General features: G+C 49.3%; 1 protein-coding gene across 8 annotated transcripts in view; it reads right to left on the reverse strand.

The window, feature by feature from the left end:
* Nucleotides 1–15,470, reverse strand: part of DCX (doublecortin) — a 107,212-nt gene extending 91,742 nt beyond the window's left edge. For all 8 annotated transcript variants that reach the window (XM_077309318.1, XM_077309317.1, XM_077309314.1 and 5 more), the window contains exons 1-2: nt 15,354–15,470; nt 13,364–13,754 (exon numbers count right to left, since the gene is read on the reverse strand). In XM_077309318.1, coding sequence (XP_077165433.1) covers nt 13,364–13,727 — 364 coding nt within the window. In that variant the 5' untranslated portion in view covers nt 13,728–13,754; nt 15,354–15,470. The remainder of the gene's footprint in view (nt 1–13,363; nt 13,755–15,353) is intronic.
* Nucleotides 15,471–16,886: the final 1,416 nt, after the last annotated feature.

A 16,886-nucleotide genomic window follows, 5' to 3' on the forward strand; every position in this document is an offset into this window, starting at 1 on the left:
CCCCAGGACCTGAAAGGCTGCCGACTGGAGGCTCCCGGGAAGGAAACTCACCGGCAGAGGCAGCTCTCATGCTGCAGGGATCTGCAGCCCCCGAGCCTTGAAGGGAAGTGGAAGGAGGAGGGGGTGGTCAGGAGTGGGGGACGGAAGGCGATTGGCTGGCCACGGAACAGTCAGCCAAGCTGGGTTGGAGGAGGAGGCACTCAGGGGCGGGTCAGCCACCCTGAGTGGGTGTTAAGCACTGAGTGGCATTTAAGGCATGAGACACGCTCCTCCTCCAAGGCCTTACCAGGAATAAGGCCTCACCAGGAGGAGAGGACACGCAGTAATGGGTTTAAACTTCAAGTACAATGATATAGGCTAGATATCAGGAAAAAGTTTTTCACAGTCAGAGTAGTTCAGCAGTGGAATAGGCTGCCTAAGGAGGTGGTGAGCTCCCCCTCACTGGAAGTCTTCAAGCAAAGGTTGGATACACACTTTTCTTGGATGCTTTAGGATGCTTAGGGCTAATTCTGCGTTGAGCAGGGGGTTAGACTAGATGGCCTGTATGGCCCCTTCCAACTCTATGATTCTATGATATAGTGTTTTTTTTAAAAAATATCTGCAGAGTGAGACCAGAGTCTCTTGAGATCTGCCTTCTCCCATTCGAGGTGCCTATCGGTCTTCTCCGGAGCCTGTCATGTCTGGGAGGGCTCTTTCTCCATGGCAGAGCATCTGCTTGGCATGGCAGAAGGTCCCAGGTACCACTCCCAGCATAACAATTCACTCGGAGGAGATATGGGAGGCCTCACTCTGAGCCCCTGGAGAGATGCTCCAGAAGACCTTGGCCTTGGTGCGCATCCGTTCTTACTCCAGACAAGGCAGACGCATGTTCTGCTCTCCCTCCTTTTCCGATGTAAAGTGGATCCCCACAAGATACATTTTCCGAAGAGCTGGACTCCCACAGCCATGACACCCATTTTCTTCAGCTTCTGACACAACTGAAGATGCTAATTTTATCCACACCTTCCTTGGGCATTAATGTTGCTAGTATCTTTAAAGTATTTTAATGCAGCCCTTGATTTTACCTGTGTTCAACTGCATATCTTTCAGAAGTTACTGTTCGATCCTTTATTGCAGGGGTAATCAAACTGCGGCCCTCCAGATGTCCATGGACTACAATTCCCAGAAGCCCCTGCCAGCATTCGCTGGCAGGGGCTTCTGGGAATTGTAGTCCATGGACATCTGGAGGGCCACAGTTTGACTACCCCTGCTTTATTGCTTTAATTACGTTGGAAGGTGCCTGGGGACAGGGCGTCGCTAAGCGTACATGTATTTTAAGTGTAGAAAATTGGGAAGGCCATATAATAAACTGGACGCGAGCATCTGGTGGGTGAAGGAGGAGAAAACCAAGCTCAGCCCCTTTGGAAATTTCCATGAAACTTCATTCCAGCCCATGATCTCCGGAGGGATCAGCCAATTTCTCCAGCTGTCAGTCAGACTTGCTGTGATCCTCCATTATGTGCCATGCTTGGATTGTGTTTTCGCTGTGCGAGCTCAGTTTTCGCGTTCTATGGATTTATAATTTGAGTGGGAATTGCCTGCGTTCAGAGTATTTCTGGAGTTCCGTTGTGCTTTGCTTAATTTTCTGCATGAACTTTAAATCACCTCACGCACGGAGGCTGTGAAAAGCCACAGAAGGCCCTGAGATTCAGAATACTTCCTGCCTTGCCTGTCCAGGAGACTCTTTCCTTCTTTTGTTTGTTCAATTCAATCAGTGCCTTCAGGAACAGCTGCTATAATCATAACAAATAATATAATATCTGGCACAGCAGGGACTGTGTCCCCTCTGGAGACCTGACTGCATCCTTTCCAAAGTAATGTAACTCATTATGTGGAGGCAAGGTAAGAAAACAGTCCCTGATTCCAGAGTTGATGGAGCAGCTTGTGGAAGGGGCTTTGTTGCAGGGGCTGTTCGAAAATCAGTTTAAACGTCATCTTCTGACATGTGATACTTACTCTACAAGACAATGAGTTTTGAAAATCCTGTAAAATTATTCCAAATAAATAACCATTATGAAAATAGCCAAGAAAAAGCAAACATGGTGCAGGGTTCTGGACCACAATATGAGAGACCCAGGTTCGAATCCTCACTCTGCCATCAAATCTTATTGAGTGATCTTGGGCCAGTCCCACACTCTGAGCCTTACCTACCTCACAGGGTTGTTGTGAGTATACACAGAACAAAGAAGGGGGAAATGCTACATGGAACAGAAAACAAAAAACCTCACTGGAATTAGCTAGGGCCTGAAAGGTTGAATGATTACATTTGCTGGCAGGGGCTCCTGGGAATTGTAGTTCATGAACATCTAGAGGACCACAGGTTGACTACCCCTGAGCATCCCTAGCAAAGTATTTTCCATATGATTTATCATTTTCTTGAGCTGTTAGATTATGTAAACCGCCCTGAGACGAGCAACTGAGAGGGGCAACATATAAATCCTGAAATAAATACGAATAAGTAAGAAGAGGCCATTCTCTGACCAGATGCTTGGAGTCTCGGTGCCTGTATCGTCCTCAGACATGAGCCCCGGCCTTGAAGGATTCGTGACCCTTAAGCTTTTGCAGCTAGCTGGAAGGATGTGACACGACTTCCTTAAGCACTAAAGGAGGCTTGGCCAGGGGAAGGCTGTAGACACTCCAGAGGTGTAGAGAATATGCAGTGTCACCAAGGGAGCATCACCTGTATAGTACGGGATGCCTGCCCTGCCCCTCACTTTGGAATGTATTAACCCACAGGCACTGCAGATCCCCTGATCAATGTAAAATCAAATGAAGTTGCCCCTTTTATCAACCCTTCCGAGCAGAGTTGGTTCTTCTTATTCCGTGTCTGCCTGCAAAGACAGGTTCTCCAAGATGTCATCCGGAAAAACTACGGCCTAATAAATGTAGGGTGCAGAACATTAATTTCCCCCTACTGAGCCAGTTTCCAGCTTGCTCGGAGCTTCCTTTGAACCTAGCCCCAAACCATGAACAGAAGGTCACTTTCACAAATGAATTTAATCGCCCCGTAACTCCTAAATCAGGCACGGACGCTGGCAATGCATTATACGCTGTGGCCCATTAATGTCTTTCTTCATCTCTAGCTGGCTTAAGAAGCACGAAGGAGCCTTGCTGTTATGCAGAAGGCAACAACCGTTTCTGCTATTCAGCGTAGCAGTTGTTTTGCCAGCAGGGTTATTTATTACTCTAAGCAGACCACAGCATAGATTCTGGCCATAAAATTACGTAAGTCATTTCAGATCAGCCCTAGCGGGGCCGCCTTCTTCATAAATAACGCGCTCGACAATTTAGCGGATCCTCCTGGCACAGTTGGGATAAGGGGACCAGATTTTAACACTGGTAAAGCGGGACTCCATTGACGGGGGGGAGGCGGTTCCTGATTTAAAATTTGGTCTATAAGGAGCAACAAAAAGTTTCATAGAACGCATAGAATGCAAAAATAGTATTGTAATATATATAATTTTAAATTTCAACATAAGTACAATTTGCCAGGTGCCCCCAGATGTCCCTCCAAAAGTGAGACAGTCTGGTCACCTTAAGTTGGGAGCAAACGTGATCGCCAAGGTAGGCAGCAGGGAGTCCCAGCTGATGGAAACCCAGAATAGACAAGATTTACCGTGACATCCTAAGCAGATTTATATCCATCTAAACATGTTTCATTGAACCTTTTTCGCTACCTCCCCCCTCCCCTCCCAGGACTGCTGGGACTGGCGGGGATTGTAGTTTTCTTGGCTTCATGATGAGCTGGAAAGCTGTGGAACTGGAGTTTCTGTGAATCCCAGCAGGAAGTCAAGCTGGATAGACAGGAAAGAGCCATTTCTGTTGACAGCTCCATCCAGGACATCCAGCTTGGTGTGATGGTTAGGAGCGCGGACTTCTTATCTGGCGAGCTGGGTTTGATTCCCTGCTCCTCCCCTACATGCAGCCAGCTGGGTGACCTTGGGCTCACCATAGCACTGATAAAGCAGTTCTAATTCAGCAGTAAAATCAGGGCTCTCTCAGCCTCATCCACCTCACAGGGTGTCTGTTGTGGGAAGAGGAAAGGGAAGGGAAATGTAAGCCGCTTTGAGACTCCTTCGGGTGGAGAAAAGCGGCATATAAGAACCAACTTTTCTTCTTCTTCAGTAATCTCAGGGCTCTCTCAGCCTCACATCCCTCACAGGGTGTCTGTTGTGGGGAGAGGAAAGGGAAGGAGCTTGTAAGCCACTTTGAGACTCCTTCGGGTAGAGAAAAGCGGAATTTAAGAACTATTTGTCTTCTTCTACCTCGTCGCATACCCAAGGTAAAGTTTGTGATTTGTGGGAAAGGGAAGGGGGAAAAACATACCTGAATGTGTATATGCACACACACAAACATATCCTGTGAACATCCTACTGGTTGTTTGTTTGTTTGTTCATTCACTCATTCATAATTTGATTTCTAGCCCACCACTCCCACATAGTGGCTTGTGGTGGGTAACATTAACCCATCATAATAAAATCTAACAAAACACACGTAAAACCCCCCATTAAAACCTATTTGGGTGGCAACAGAAACTCCCTGTTTCTGTTGATCTGGGGCCAAGGGACCAAGCCCTATGAAGATAGGTTGAGGGGCTTGGGAATGTTCAGCCTGGAGAAAAGGAGGTTGAGAGGGGACATGATAGCCCTCTTTAAGTATTTGAAAGGTTGTCACTTGGAGGAGGGCAGGATGCTATTTCTGTTGGCTGCAGAGTAGAGGACACACAGTAATGGGTTTAAACTACAAGTACAACGATATAGGCTAGATATCAGGAAAACAATTTTCACAGTCAGAGTAGTTCAGCAGTGGAATAGGCTGCCTAAGGAGGTGGTGAGCTCCCCCTCACTTGGCAGTCTTCAAGCAAAGGTTGGATACACACTTTTCTTGGATGCTTTAGGATGCTTAGGGCTGATCCTGCGTTGAGCAGGGGGTTGGACTAGATGGCCTTCATGGCCCCTACCAACTCTATGGTTCTATGATTCCCTCCCACCCAGCTTGACAGACTTCCTAACCACTACCTCTGGAGGGCAACCACAATGGTCTCCTGGTGACCCAGCTAACTCAGGGAGGGCCCAGATCTTATCCTCCACGTGGGCCGTAGGTTCAGAATAGACAAAAGAGGATGTCGTGATGGCCCTAGGAATAAACAGCTTTAAATGGGGGTTAAATGGATTCATGGAGGAGAGGTCTAACAGTGGCTACTAGCCATGGTGGCTGAGGCAAACCTACACATTCAGAGGCAATCATCTGAATCCCAGAGCCATGAGGCAGCATCAGGGGAAGGCCGTGGTCTTTCTGTCTTATCATTGGCTCTCCACAGTATGAGACAGGAGGTTGTCAGGGGTAGTCAAACTGCGGCCCTCCAGATGTCCATGCTGGCAGGGGCGAATGCTGACAGGGGCTCCTGGGAATTGTAGTCCATGGACATCTGGAGGGCCGCAGTTTGACTACCCCTGATGGACCAGAGGTCTGACTCAGCCGGACTTTTCTTATTCCCCCCCCCCCTCATACAGATCCAAAGCCATTCTCCTCTCCTCTATTTTATCATCACAACAACCCTGTGAGGTAGGACAAACTGAGAGAGTGTGGCTGGCCCAAGCTCACCTAGCCAGCCTCCACGGCATGGGTGCAGATTCAAACTGGCATCTCCCACATTACGAGTCCAGCTCCTGACCACTTGTACCACACTGGCTCTCAGTGAATCATCACAAGCTCCTTCCGTTACCAGGCACTGAAAGATCAGAATCAGAACCCAAATGAAGGTGTTCAGAGCATAAATTGTAACTAAGCCCCGTTACAAGGATGCTGCCCGGAAAAGGATCACGAACTTCCAGCCACAGGCTGTGCTGTTCCTCGTAATCGGAAAATTGGGCAGGAAATCTGGAGAACAGGACTGACGCTGCCACACTCCCAAATATTGTGATTGAAAGTGGAACTTACCCTCCCTGCAAGGACCTTCTCTCGCTCCAGTGCGCTGCTGAGAGCCCTGAATGTTTAAGCGATCGGCATTTCACACGTCTGTGCTGCTTTTCTGCCTGCACGGCCAGTGGCGTTCACCGCCATCGCCCGCAACAGTCAGCTGGTAGCTTCTGTTGGAGCATGCTCAGACTCGTAGGGTGACATATCAAGAGTGCCACACGGTTGCCTAGACAATGCAAGGCCTCCCTCTGCGCACGATCCACAGCTCCAAACCGGCAGCAATGCACAGGCGTGGGATTTTGTGGTGAGACCCCTCGATGAACATGCAGGACAGACAAAGAAAACTAGAGAGTCCAGACCTACAGCTTTTCACCGTACCGTCTGTGCTCCTCAGCAGGACTCAGGTGGGCAAAATAGGACAGGTGAACAGCCATCACAAGAAGAGGAGGAGAGTTGGTTTTCATAACCCGCTTTTCACTGCCTGAAGGAGTCTCCAAGCGGCTTCCAATCACCTTTCCTTCCTCTCCCCACAACAGACCCCCTGTGAGGTAACTGGGGCTCACAGAGTTCTGAGAGAAACTGCTCTGTGAGAACAGCACTATCAGGACTGTGATGAGCCCAAGGCCACCCGGCTGGCTGTGTGTGGAAGAACAGAGATTCAAACCCGTCTTGCCAGATTAGAAGCTGCTGGTCTCAACCATGACACCAAGATAACAAAGTTTCTAATTTGCAAGTACTTTTTCCTAGGCTCTTCTCAATCTGCTGGGTGGGTGGAGAATGGCGAAGAAAAAGGACAGCTACATTCCAGACTGGCATGCTTCCCAGCGCAAAAGACAATAATCTGCATACATGAAGTGATAAGAAGTCAAATTTAGAACAATCCCCCAAAAGTGAGCTCCCCCCCCCCGCCGCCCTATATCCAAGAACATTGCTCACAATTTGTGGTTGGCCACAGTTTGAGCACAGACACCATGAATGTCATGATGTCCTCCAGAGCTGGGCCATACCCTCCCAGGCATGCACACACCGATCAGCATGTGAGAGGCGAATGGCTTCTGATTGCATGCATGTTTCATGTGGAACCATTTCTATTGTATATTTGCACGCCTGAATAAAAACATGTGATTAAGCGAGATCTTTTGTCCCAACACCATTTAAACCCCTTCCCCCCTGGGAGAAGCTCGAACCATGGAGATGTGCTTAGTAATCCATCATTCGCAGGGAAGAGCACTGTGAAGAGAAGGAGGGAGAAAGTGGGCAGAGGAAGCCCCACTGGGAACAGAAGGCAGCTGGAGAGGCTGCAATTCCCTTCTTCTCCTTCTCTCGTTTCTATATCCTGGAGGTCAAAAGGGGCTGTACCACCAAATTAATAAAGAGTGCTAAATCCAGACATAACAAGGAAACACAGTCAGGGTGATAGTTAGGTGGCTCAACACAAACTGGGGTTTCGAATCCTACTTTAGGTGGGTCGCTTTGAGCCCTCCGTGCGGTAAAAGTCTGTGTGGATCTGAAGCAGCGGGGAGAAGCTAGAGTCCAGGGGCACCTTTAAGACCCACCAAGATATGCCTGGAATAAAACTATCTTGGCCTTAATGGTGCCCCTGGACTCAAAGTGTATTCCACAAGTTCAATAGCAGGGTTGTGCGATTCGATCTAAATTGGCCCCGATTCGGAGACAGATCGCATTGAGGCGGTCCGAACCGCACCACCCATCAAAAAAAATGGAGATCGAGCAGTGATTCCTATTAACGTCAATGGTGCCATTGTCTTTAATGGGTGCCAAAGCACTTTGGATGCTTCGTCTGAAGCCGAGGCGGCCCGGATCGCACTCTTAGTGCACAAGCCTAATGAATTGTTTTCCATGAGGCACTAAGGGCTAGCAGAAGACTAAGCACATTTTGTAGCGTTGGCTATGAAGCACAGCCAGCATGGTGTAATGGTTAAGAGTGGCAAGCTGAGTTTGATTCCCCACTCTTCCACATGCAGCCCTCTGGGTTACCTTGAGCTAGTCACAGTCCTGATCAAGCTGTTCTCACAGAACAGTTCTGTCAGGGCCGTCTCAGCCCCACCTACCTCACAGGGTGTCTGTTGTGAGGACAGGAAGGGAAGAAGATTATAAGTCGCTCTGAGACTCTTTTAGGCAGTGAAAAGCAGGGTATAAAAACTGATTCTTCTTCTTCAGTGAAGGCTATATGGCCTCCTGGGTGACCCTAGCACTTTTGAAGGGGGCCACAGACAGAAAAATGTGAGAAGGGGAATCCAAAGGGGAGTTTTGGTAACTGAAATGCCCTTTTTGTTATGTACAACATCATTAATGGCTAGAAAGCTCAACCTTCATCAAGGGAAAGAGAAAGCAGTCATGTAATCATTGTGTGTGCTATAAAATTAATGTGTTCGAGTGAGAAAAATGAACACATTCTCCTCTTGGCTGAATATTCTAGAAATCCGTATTGTGTGCACACAGAAGGCAAAGTACTCTAAGTATAGTTATTTCACTCTTGGCTTAGGCCTTTTTTAGCCTAGCTCATTCTGGAAGCAGCCTGCCTACCGAAGGGGGCCTTGGAAGATCCAGGACCGTAGCAACAAAAAAGGTTGAGGATGGCTGATCTAGCACATGCAAAACTTGATCCTGTGATAGGGTTTGGGTCCTGCACATGCCCTGGTTTGATGCCTCCCCCCACCCCTCACTCCAGGGATTTAAGAAACTGGGGAAATCCTCCCCCTCCCAATAAAATAGGCAAGGTCTTTAAAAATGCAACACTTCTATGTCACTAGAACTGATGGGGGGACGCTCTGGTTTTTGACCAGGCTCTATGGTAAGAAGCTAATTCTATCATAGAGTTTTGCCCCCAAACCAGATTGTCACCCCTAAATTACTTCTACATGATACTGAAATGTCCCTTTTTCAGGTTTCTTCCCTCTCCACTCTCAAAAAGTTCCCCTTGTCCCTCACTGGCTGGTCTGCCAGACTCAACGACTCTATCATATGATCCAAACCATAGAGACTTGGGGGGATAAAATATGAAGGATAATCAAGAGAGGAACTTTAGTATTAGATAGGTTGGCCATCTCTGGCCTGGGAAATCTATAGAGACTTGTGGGCATTGTCTGTGGGAGGCAGAATATGGGGAGGGATTTAATCCGGCATCTTTGGTATGCCATTTTCTGTAAGGAAACTGGTTTCTGTAGTCTGCATCATCTGTAATTCTGAGAGCTCCAGGCCCCACCTGGAAGTAGGCAACTCAAGCACTGGAGGTCACATAAGGTGGCTCTGTGAGCCACAGTAGGCTCCCATGCCATCCATTCCCTATCTCTGTAGTCTAGAGATGCCATCTTCCTGGTGGAACCAGGGCAGAGTCTGCACTTACTTTGTTTATTCCATTGTCAATCCTGTTGAATTCAGATCGCTTTGAACTCGGGTCTTCCTCTCCCCCCCCCCCCATTGAAACAGGAAAGTCTTCTGCATGTGGTTAGGGAGGCTCAGAAGAGGGGGGGGGAGCCAAGCCTCTTTCTTTCTTTTCTTAAAGGGGTGGGGGTGGGGAGAGGAGCCAGGCAGGGAGCCTCTTTCTTTTCTTGGAGGGGAGGGGGAGAGGATCGAAGAAGGCAGAGAAGGGAGGAAAAATCCAGGACCAACAGAAGTTGAGAGAAATTAGGGGCTTCTCCTTTAAGGCAAGCATGTCACATGACCAGGTGTAGCCTATCAGAGGTTCTCTACCACGGAGCTTTCTTTCCCAAGCTGGATATTCAGGCTTAAAAGCAGTCTGAGATATTGCACAATAAAAGTAGGGTCACTCTGGATCAATCCTTCTTGCTGCAGAAGGAAAATTAAAATCGCCCCAAATCCAAACGGAAATCGTATTCTGTGTAGAGGGCAGGGACTGAATCGATCTGGGGTTGGAATAAAAGCTCCGTGCAGTTTACACCCTGGAGATTCCCTGGAATTATAGGAATTATAGGGTGGGCTGTATGGTATTGTAACCCACTGAGGTCCTCCCCAGGCTCCAACCACAAATCGCCAGGAATTCCCCAACCTGCATCTGGCAACCCTACCATCTCCCACCCCTTACTGGTCAGGGAGTACTTAGCAACCCAGCTGTAGTCACTGGGGTGGTTCCTACCCCAGTCCTCCCAATCCACAGGGTAATCCACAGGGTTTCCCTCCATCCTAACGAGACTTCCTCCAGCTTAAATGGCTCGTCTGTTGGAGAAAGAGCCACTTAAGTGGGAGAAAGTCTCCTTAGCCTGGAAGAGGGTCCCTTAAAAAATTGTTGGATTCACCCCAGGAATAGGAGAAAGAGTTCAGTTTTCAGCTCTCTGAAGAACAGAATGGCCTTGGGATGGCAGTGACCAAAACAGGGCTACCATCACCAGTGTATTATGCACAGGCAGCACATTCACAAAGCAACAATGTTACAGTGTTTGCATGAGAGTGATAGAATGATGATTGTTGCAGAGGTGTGTGTGTAGGGGTGTGTGGGTGTTCCATTCTGAATCCCAGTGGTCTGAAAATCCGTGTTACGATTGTCACCACAAATCATTGGAAATTCAAGAGCGTTTTGTAGCATAATCGTCTATAAATTATTACTATGTTTTATTTATTAACAATTGCACCATCTGTATGCATGTTGTTTTAGAGAGCTGTAATGCCAAATTCGCACAACTGTACAACACACCCTGCTTTCAGTCACACAGGAGTGGGTGAATAAAGCTGGCAGGATCAGAATTCCACCGCACCCCACCCCACCCCTACCCGGTTGCTATTTCCTTTTTCTTCTAGACATTTTCTTCGTAAAAGAAGAAAGGAAGGCAGGTTAGAGTTCAAGCCCTGCATTTTAAACAAATGCCAAAAAGAACAGCCAAACCGCTAGGTGTTTTGTGCCTAAAAACAGGAATCGGGGGCTGAGACAAAGGGAGATGCTGATGTCAAAGATTAGGCACTCTGGTTCCGGCCCCCTGGCCAAGTGATAACAAAAGCAGACCTGGACCGTGGCGGCCAGTATGATGTCATCCCTGGAAATCCTAGCTTCTGGGAGAGCGTTTCCAGGGGGTGACATCATTCAAGATGGCAGCTTGTGGGTTTCAAGGCAACTGGCCAGCAGGCGGGGAAAGAAACTCAGTGGCTGAATGCCTGCCAGGCTGCATCGTGATGTTAAACCTCTGCTCCCTCCCCAATACACCTGGCAGGAATACACTCGGGGCATCCACCCAGACAGTCCCAAAGCTGAGCAAAGCCTTAATAGACACCCTGCCGAATTGGACCTGGATCTGATCCAGCATCCAGTTTCCAGAAGAGGCCAAGGAAGCCCACAAGCCAGGCACGAGTTCAAGAGCCACAGGTGCATCTTTCCCTCTTTCAGTTCTGCAGCGGTACAATAGAGGCTCATGAATACTCCTGCATACATAGGCTGGGCTGTCTCTTTTATCTGCCATCTCTGAGATGCAGCATCCTCCCGTTTATCACACATACACACCCCTCAGGAAAATTTTGCGTAACTGTCTACCTAGGAGGTGTCCCTGTGAAACTTGTTCTTCCCCTCCCTCCACTACGGCTTTAAGGACCACCAGGAGAAACGTTAGGAGCCCACCACACCTTACAACCGCACTAACCACCATCCCGTACTCCCTCCTACGGGCAGTGGAGCGCGCAACTCTTTCTTCCCTCCTAATGCCGGTAACACCGAGCACGCCCTCCGCACAGCCCCTGCAAGAGACACAGCCGTGCATCCCGTGCCCCTAATCCCCTCCGTGAGCGCCAGACACACCTTCCCCTGTGGTTAGATACGGAGTGTCGTCCTTCTGGTGTTGCCACAGTCACAGTGCCTGCTGCTGCCCTAAACAAAGGGACACACCCTGCAGACATAGCACAGTGTGCTTCTCTGAGGTCCGGTGGATTTTTCTTTTAAGCAAAACACTTTTTAAAGCCACAGGTAGTGGAAGCACGACAGCCACCACTTGTACTGCAAGATTTCATTTTTCATTTCCCCCATCCCGATATAGCAATGAAGAACAGGGAGGAAATCTCTGAGCGCTGAATAAAATGGAAGGTCCATGCCAGCCGTGTTTCTCTTTCTTAAAGAACCTCATGAGCTCTTTGGCATTCCTGTGGTTTTCTTTGTTACTCAGAATGTGACATCTGAATGTTTTGAGTCAGGGGCTCTGCATACTGCGGGCATTTAGTCACCGCTACAGAGACAGGGGTCGTTTGCACACTGAGCCTGTAATGCACACACATGCACATGCACAGACGGTGGCATATGACATAAATTGTTCACACACACCCCTACACGGACAGAGCTTCACACAGACACACCCATAATAGAAGTCCCTTCTGCCAAGCCCCCGACCGCACACATTCTCTTTCACGCTCACTCTGATAAAAATCCCGGTCACACCCCCTTCTGACACTGGTAATTGGGAAAAGACAGCAGTATCACAATCATGTTTCCCAAACAGACAGACATTCCAATCTTGGGGCACAGCTTACATTCCAGAAATTAAACATGCCGAATGGAACAAATACACCCGGCTTCTCAATCATCTCCTCAAACTGGTGTCCTATGATTACACCACACAAACCCTTTGTGCAACCTATGTGCTTGGTTCTAAACACACCTCTCTGTCCTAGTAGGCACATACGTCCCTGCTGGTCAATAGAGGTACATTTTTAAGAAGAAGGCTGTGCATTGTACAAACCCTGCAGCATATCTAGCTTGACTTTCAGAGAAGGGAAAATGTACATAAGAGAAGACTTCCTATTAAACGTCTTGAACACATCCCCATTAAAATGTACATAAACTGCCTTTCCGTTTCATGCTTGAATGCACTCGCAAAGAAAGAAATCATAAAATGCACAGCACTCCAGTGGCACAGAAGCAGTACGGACACACCCCCAAACTGAATAAGACTCATCCTTTACTGGTGCAGAGGGGAAAGTCCTTGGCACGCACCATCCACTGGAAAACTTTCTACATGAGCTTACCCTTTCCCTTTCTCTGCATGGACCACAGCAGAGATTCTGCTTTAGTCTATAGAAATCTCAGATTCAGTCTCATCTTTAGTTAAAGAGTCAGGAGAAGCAGGACCAGGAACAACTGCTACCTGAGACAACCCCCCCCCCCGCCTTATTCACAGTGTGGCACTCTGTGAGATCAACAGTCTGACCTGGGAAAAGCATATTTCTGTTGCTCCACTCAATGTTTGAGAGAAAACTCTAATGTTATCTGTAAAAGAGGAATCAATGGAGGAGAATACGGCCTCCACCAAAAACCATGGGAGTCTCCCACATTCCTCTGTCAGGGGCAGAAGTAGTGTGACATTCCAGGGGCCACATCTGGGACTTGGCAGCCTGTTTCCCAGCCCCCCTCCCTGCACCAGCAGGCACGCACCGCCTCCCTCCAAGCCATTACCTTCTTCCAGCTCATCCATGCTCCCAATCTTCCTGGTGCCATCGATGGTGTAAATGTAGCGAACTCCCTGAGGCAGATTAATATTATCAGACAGAGACCGGGTCAGGTCAGCTAGCAAGGCATCAAAGCTCCGGAAGCGGTCCGAAGAGACAGCGTATACGATTCCCTTGAAGTAGCGGTCCCCGTTGCGATAGAAGCGCACCTTCTTGGCTTTCTTCTCGTTGCTCAGTGCCTGTAAGGTCCGAGTCCGGTAGAAGCTGCAGTGAGCGCTGTGGGTAGGGCTGGGCAAGCCATTCATACGGGAGCCTCGCATGTTTCTGGACGCCTTATCTCTTTCGTCAAAGTGTCCAAAATCAAGTTCCATAGCTCGGTGAGCCCTAGAGATGTGAAACTGGGGGGGATGGAGGACGGGGAAGGGTGGGGGGGAAAGAGGCAAAGGAGAAACCACAAGTGAGTGCCTACAAGGTGCAGAGAGAGATGCTGCAGAGAGAGTTGGCTCTTTTCATTTAAAAGGGACCCAACCTGTGCTTCTGGGGGAGCGGGGAAAGGCTGACGTTTCACCTCCCTCGGGTGGATGGAGAGCGAGAGAGAGAGGTTCATCGTGTAATGTCTAGAGGTGGGGAGGAGGACTTCTGAGCAGTGCTGTGGCCCCATAGAGACCGCTCGCTATCACCCTACCAGTGAAGGACAGAAGGTACGGGAGATTGGAGCAGAGGTGTCCAACAGTGGCTATATGCCTCCTCCACAAAGAGCCTGTGATCAGTGCAGGGAAGTTTGCTGCAGCTAAACCGGGAAAACTTTGATTGCTTGTGTGTTGGTGCATGGAAACGGTGAAGCCAAGCACGCCCAAAGCCTGGATTCAAGCACCCTGAAGGCTGAAGCATCAGTCCCACAAAGACTTCAACCTGATCATTGTGTTGTCTGAGTGGCACCTTGGGTCAGAGGAGCGTTTCAAGCTGGGGGGACCTGGCCAGGTGCATGGAGACCATGCGGTGGTCTTTGTGACCAGCTGCTCTTGGAGGGAGAGCAATCAGCCCTCCCCTCCCCCACAGACCCCTCCTAGCCATCAATCAATTTCACAGACCCGTCCTTAATTTCCAAGAAAATGGAACCAGCAAGGGCCAACCCCCCCCCCAACATTCAGATAACAATACATTACATACAATACATTGCATGGCAATATCTTCCTCCTCTGCATTCATTTAATCAGAAAGGGGCTTAATTTAACCCCCCCCCACACCCTCCCCACCCCCCAGCATTCATCTTTCTTTATCTTTTCTTTTCTTAAGCAGGGTGTTTTTTCTTTAAAAAAAAACCCGAAGTACCAAATAGAAATCTTTGCATCATGTCATCACAAAACGGTTCCCTTTCATTGTTCCGCCTTGTTGAATTATCATTATCGTAGTGGGGGAGAATTTGGCCAGGAGAGAAGACTGGCAGGGAGCACCGTGCCCAGGGACAGAGCCCCAAGAGGCAGCCTGTCCTCTGGCCATGGAAAACTTAGAAAATTTGCTTTTTAAAAAGAGCCCAGCTGTCAGTCTGCCACTCCGACCGACCGATTAACATGCAGCTCACATCTGCTCAGAGCGGCACGGCAGAACGGGCATGAAAACCCAATTAGGTACCGATCCGTGGGGAAGCTGTTGCTTTCTTTCTAAGGACCAGAACTGATCTCAGACCAGTGAGTTCCTCTGGCCCTTTTTGGCTCATTCTTCAGTGGCACACTGACCCTTCTCTGACCCTCTCCTTGTCTCTGCTGGGGGACTGCCCTGCCCTCTCTCCCTCTTCTTCCGAGAGCATCCGGCACTTCCCAAAGGTATCAGAGGAAACAATCCCATCTCAAGGCAACTTTTAAGAGAGAATGCAGGGATGGGAATGCATCCTCCATATGGACGGACCTCTCTCTCGCTCTCTTCCCCCTGCATCTGACATCTTTTACTTTCTGCCTGCAGAAGGGGGGGAAGAATCTTGGTCTTCCAGCTTTACTTACCAATTTTCCGCTCGCAGGGTGGAGATGCTGAAGGAGAGAAAACCCAGCACTCTCTGCCTTTGTTGTCTGAAAGCCAAGGGAGAAATGCCTGCCAGTTTGGCTGGGTCTCCTCCTAGGTCCTAGTGCCTCATGACTGGTGCAGCCCCCTTCCCTCCCTCCCTCCCTCCCAGGGTATTTTGCCTCTTTCAACTTCACCCTCATGACTGATGGTCTCTTGAAAATCTCCCTCCCTATATTTTAAAGAGGGGTGATGGCAGAATTCCAGCTTGAATTTCCGTATGAGTGGAATGGGCCAGAAAGCGTGGCCATTGTTTCCAAGGCAAACCCCCTATTGTCTTCTCTTGATCTAATGATCTTCCAGATACAGCTGGAAATAGCTGCCATTTGATTCACGCCACCCTGTGATAGATTTGCAGGCACGGAGCTCAAGGTTTTGGCCCAAGGCCACAGGAGAAGGGCAGACATGCTTGGTGTAAGTAAACCTGTTTCTCTGGCTCTCCCGCAAGCTCATCACAATTGATTTAAGGGAGAATGGGGCTCCCACAGATTGGTCTGGCCACGGAATCTAGTATGGAGAGATATACTGCCCTTAGAAATGGAAGCTCCACCCTGGCTAAGTGCTGGCTACCCTCTATGCCCTTGTCTGATTCCCGTTTACAGATTGAATTAGAAAAACGGTAAACGGTTGGATTTTTAAAATGCAGATGAAGGCTATTCAGCAACCCACGGTGGATGCAGATGGGAAGGGTTTAAAAACAATCCTGACTTCACTCCAAGGAGCTCAGAGTAGCACACATGGATCTCTCCCACTGCCACTGTGTCCTTGCAACAACCCTGTGAGGTAGGTTAAACAGAGAGAACAGCTGGCTCAAGGCCCTTTGAGAGTTTCATGGCTGAGTGGGGATTCAAATCTTTAAGTATTTGAAAGGTTGTCATTTGGAGGAGGGCAGGATGCTGTTCCCATTGGCTGCAGAGGAAAGGACACACAGTAATGGGTTTAAACCAGTGGTCCCCAACTTTTTTATCACCGGGGCCCGGTCAACACAATTTTACTGAGGCCCGGGGGGGGGGTAGTCTTTTGCTGAGGGACGCCGCTGCCGCCTTAGCCCCTGCTCTGCTTGCTTTCCCACCAGCACCTCTGACTTCCCACCGCCCGCTGGGGGGCGCTGCCAGCTGCTCAATGCCACGCTGAGGGGGAGCCCCAGCCATGGCAGCCGCTGGAGAGCACCAAAGGTGAACCGGTGGCAGAGTGGCAGGGCAGCCCCTGAGGCAGCAGCCAGGGAGGAGGACAAGGAGGAGCCACAGCCCGGTACAGACTGATCCACGGACCGGGACCGGTCCCCGGACCGGGGGTTGGGGACCACTGCCTTAGCAGATTACAATGGTGGGAGGGGCCACACTTGGGGATGAGAGACTCCTCTACAGTGGAAACAGATGTCACTCTGAGGGTCCTTCAAGAGGGGAAAGGGGGGAAGAGGGAGGATACCACCCTGATCCATGGAGGGGGGGAGAAGGCACCCTGGAAGAGCGGGG

This window comes from Paroedura picta, chromosome 13, assembly GCF_049243985.1.
Source record: "Paroedura picta isolate Pp20150507F chromosome 13, Ppicta_v3.0, whole genome shotgun sequence".
Lineage (NCBI taxonomy): Eukaryota > Metazoa > Chordata > Lepidosauria > Squamata > Gekkonidae > Paroedura > Paroedura picta.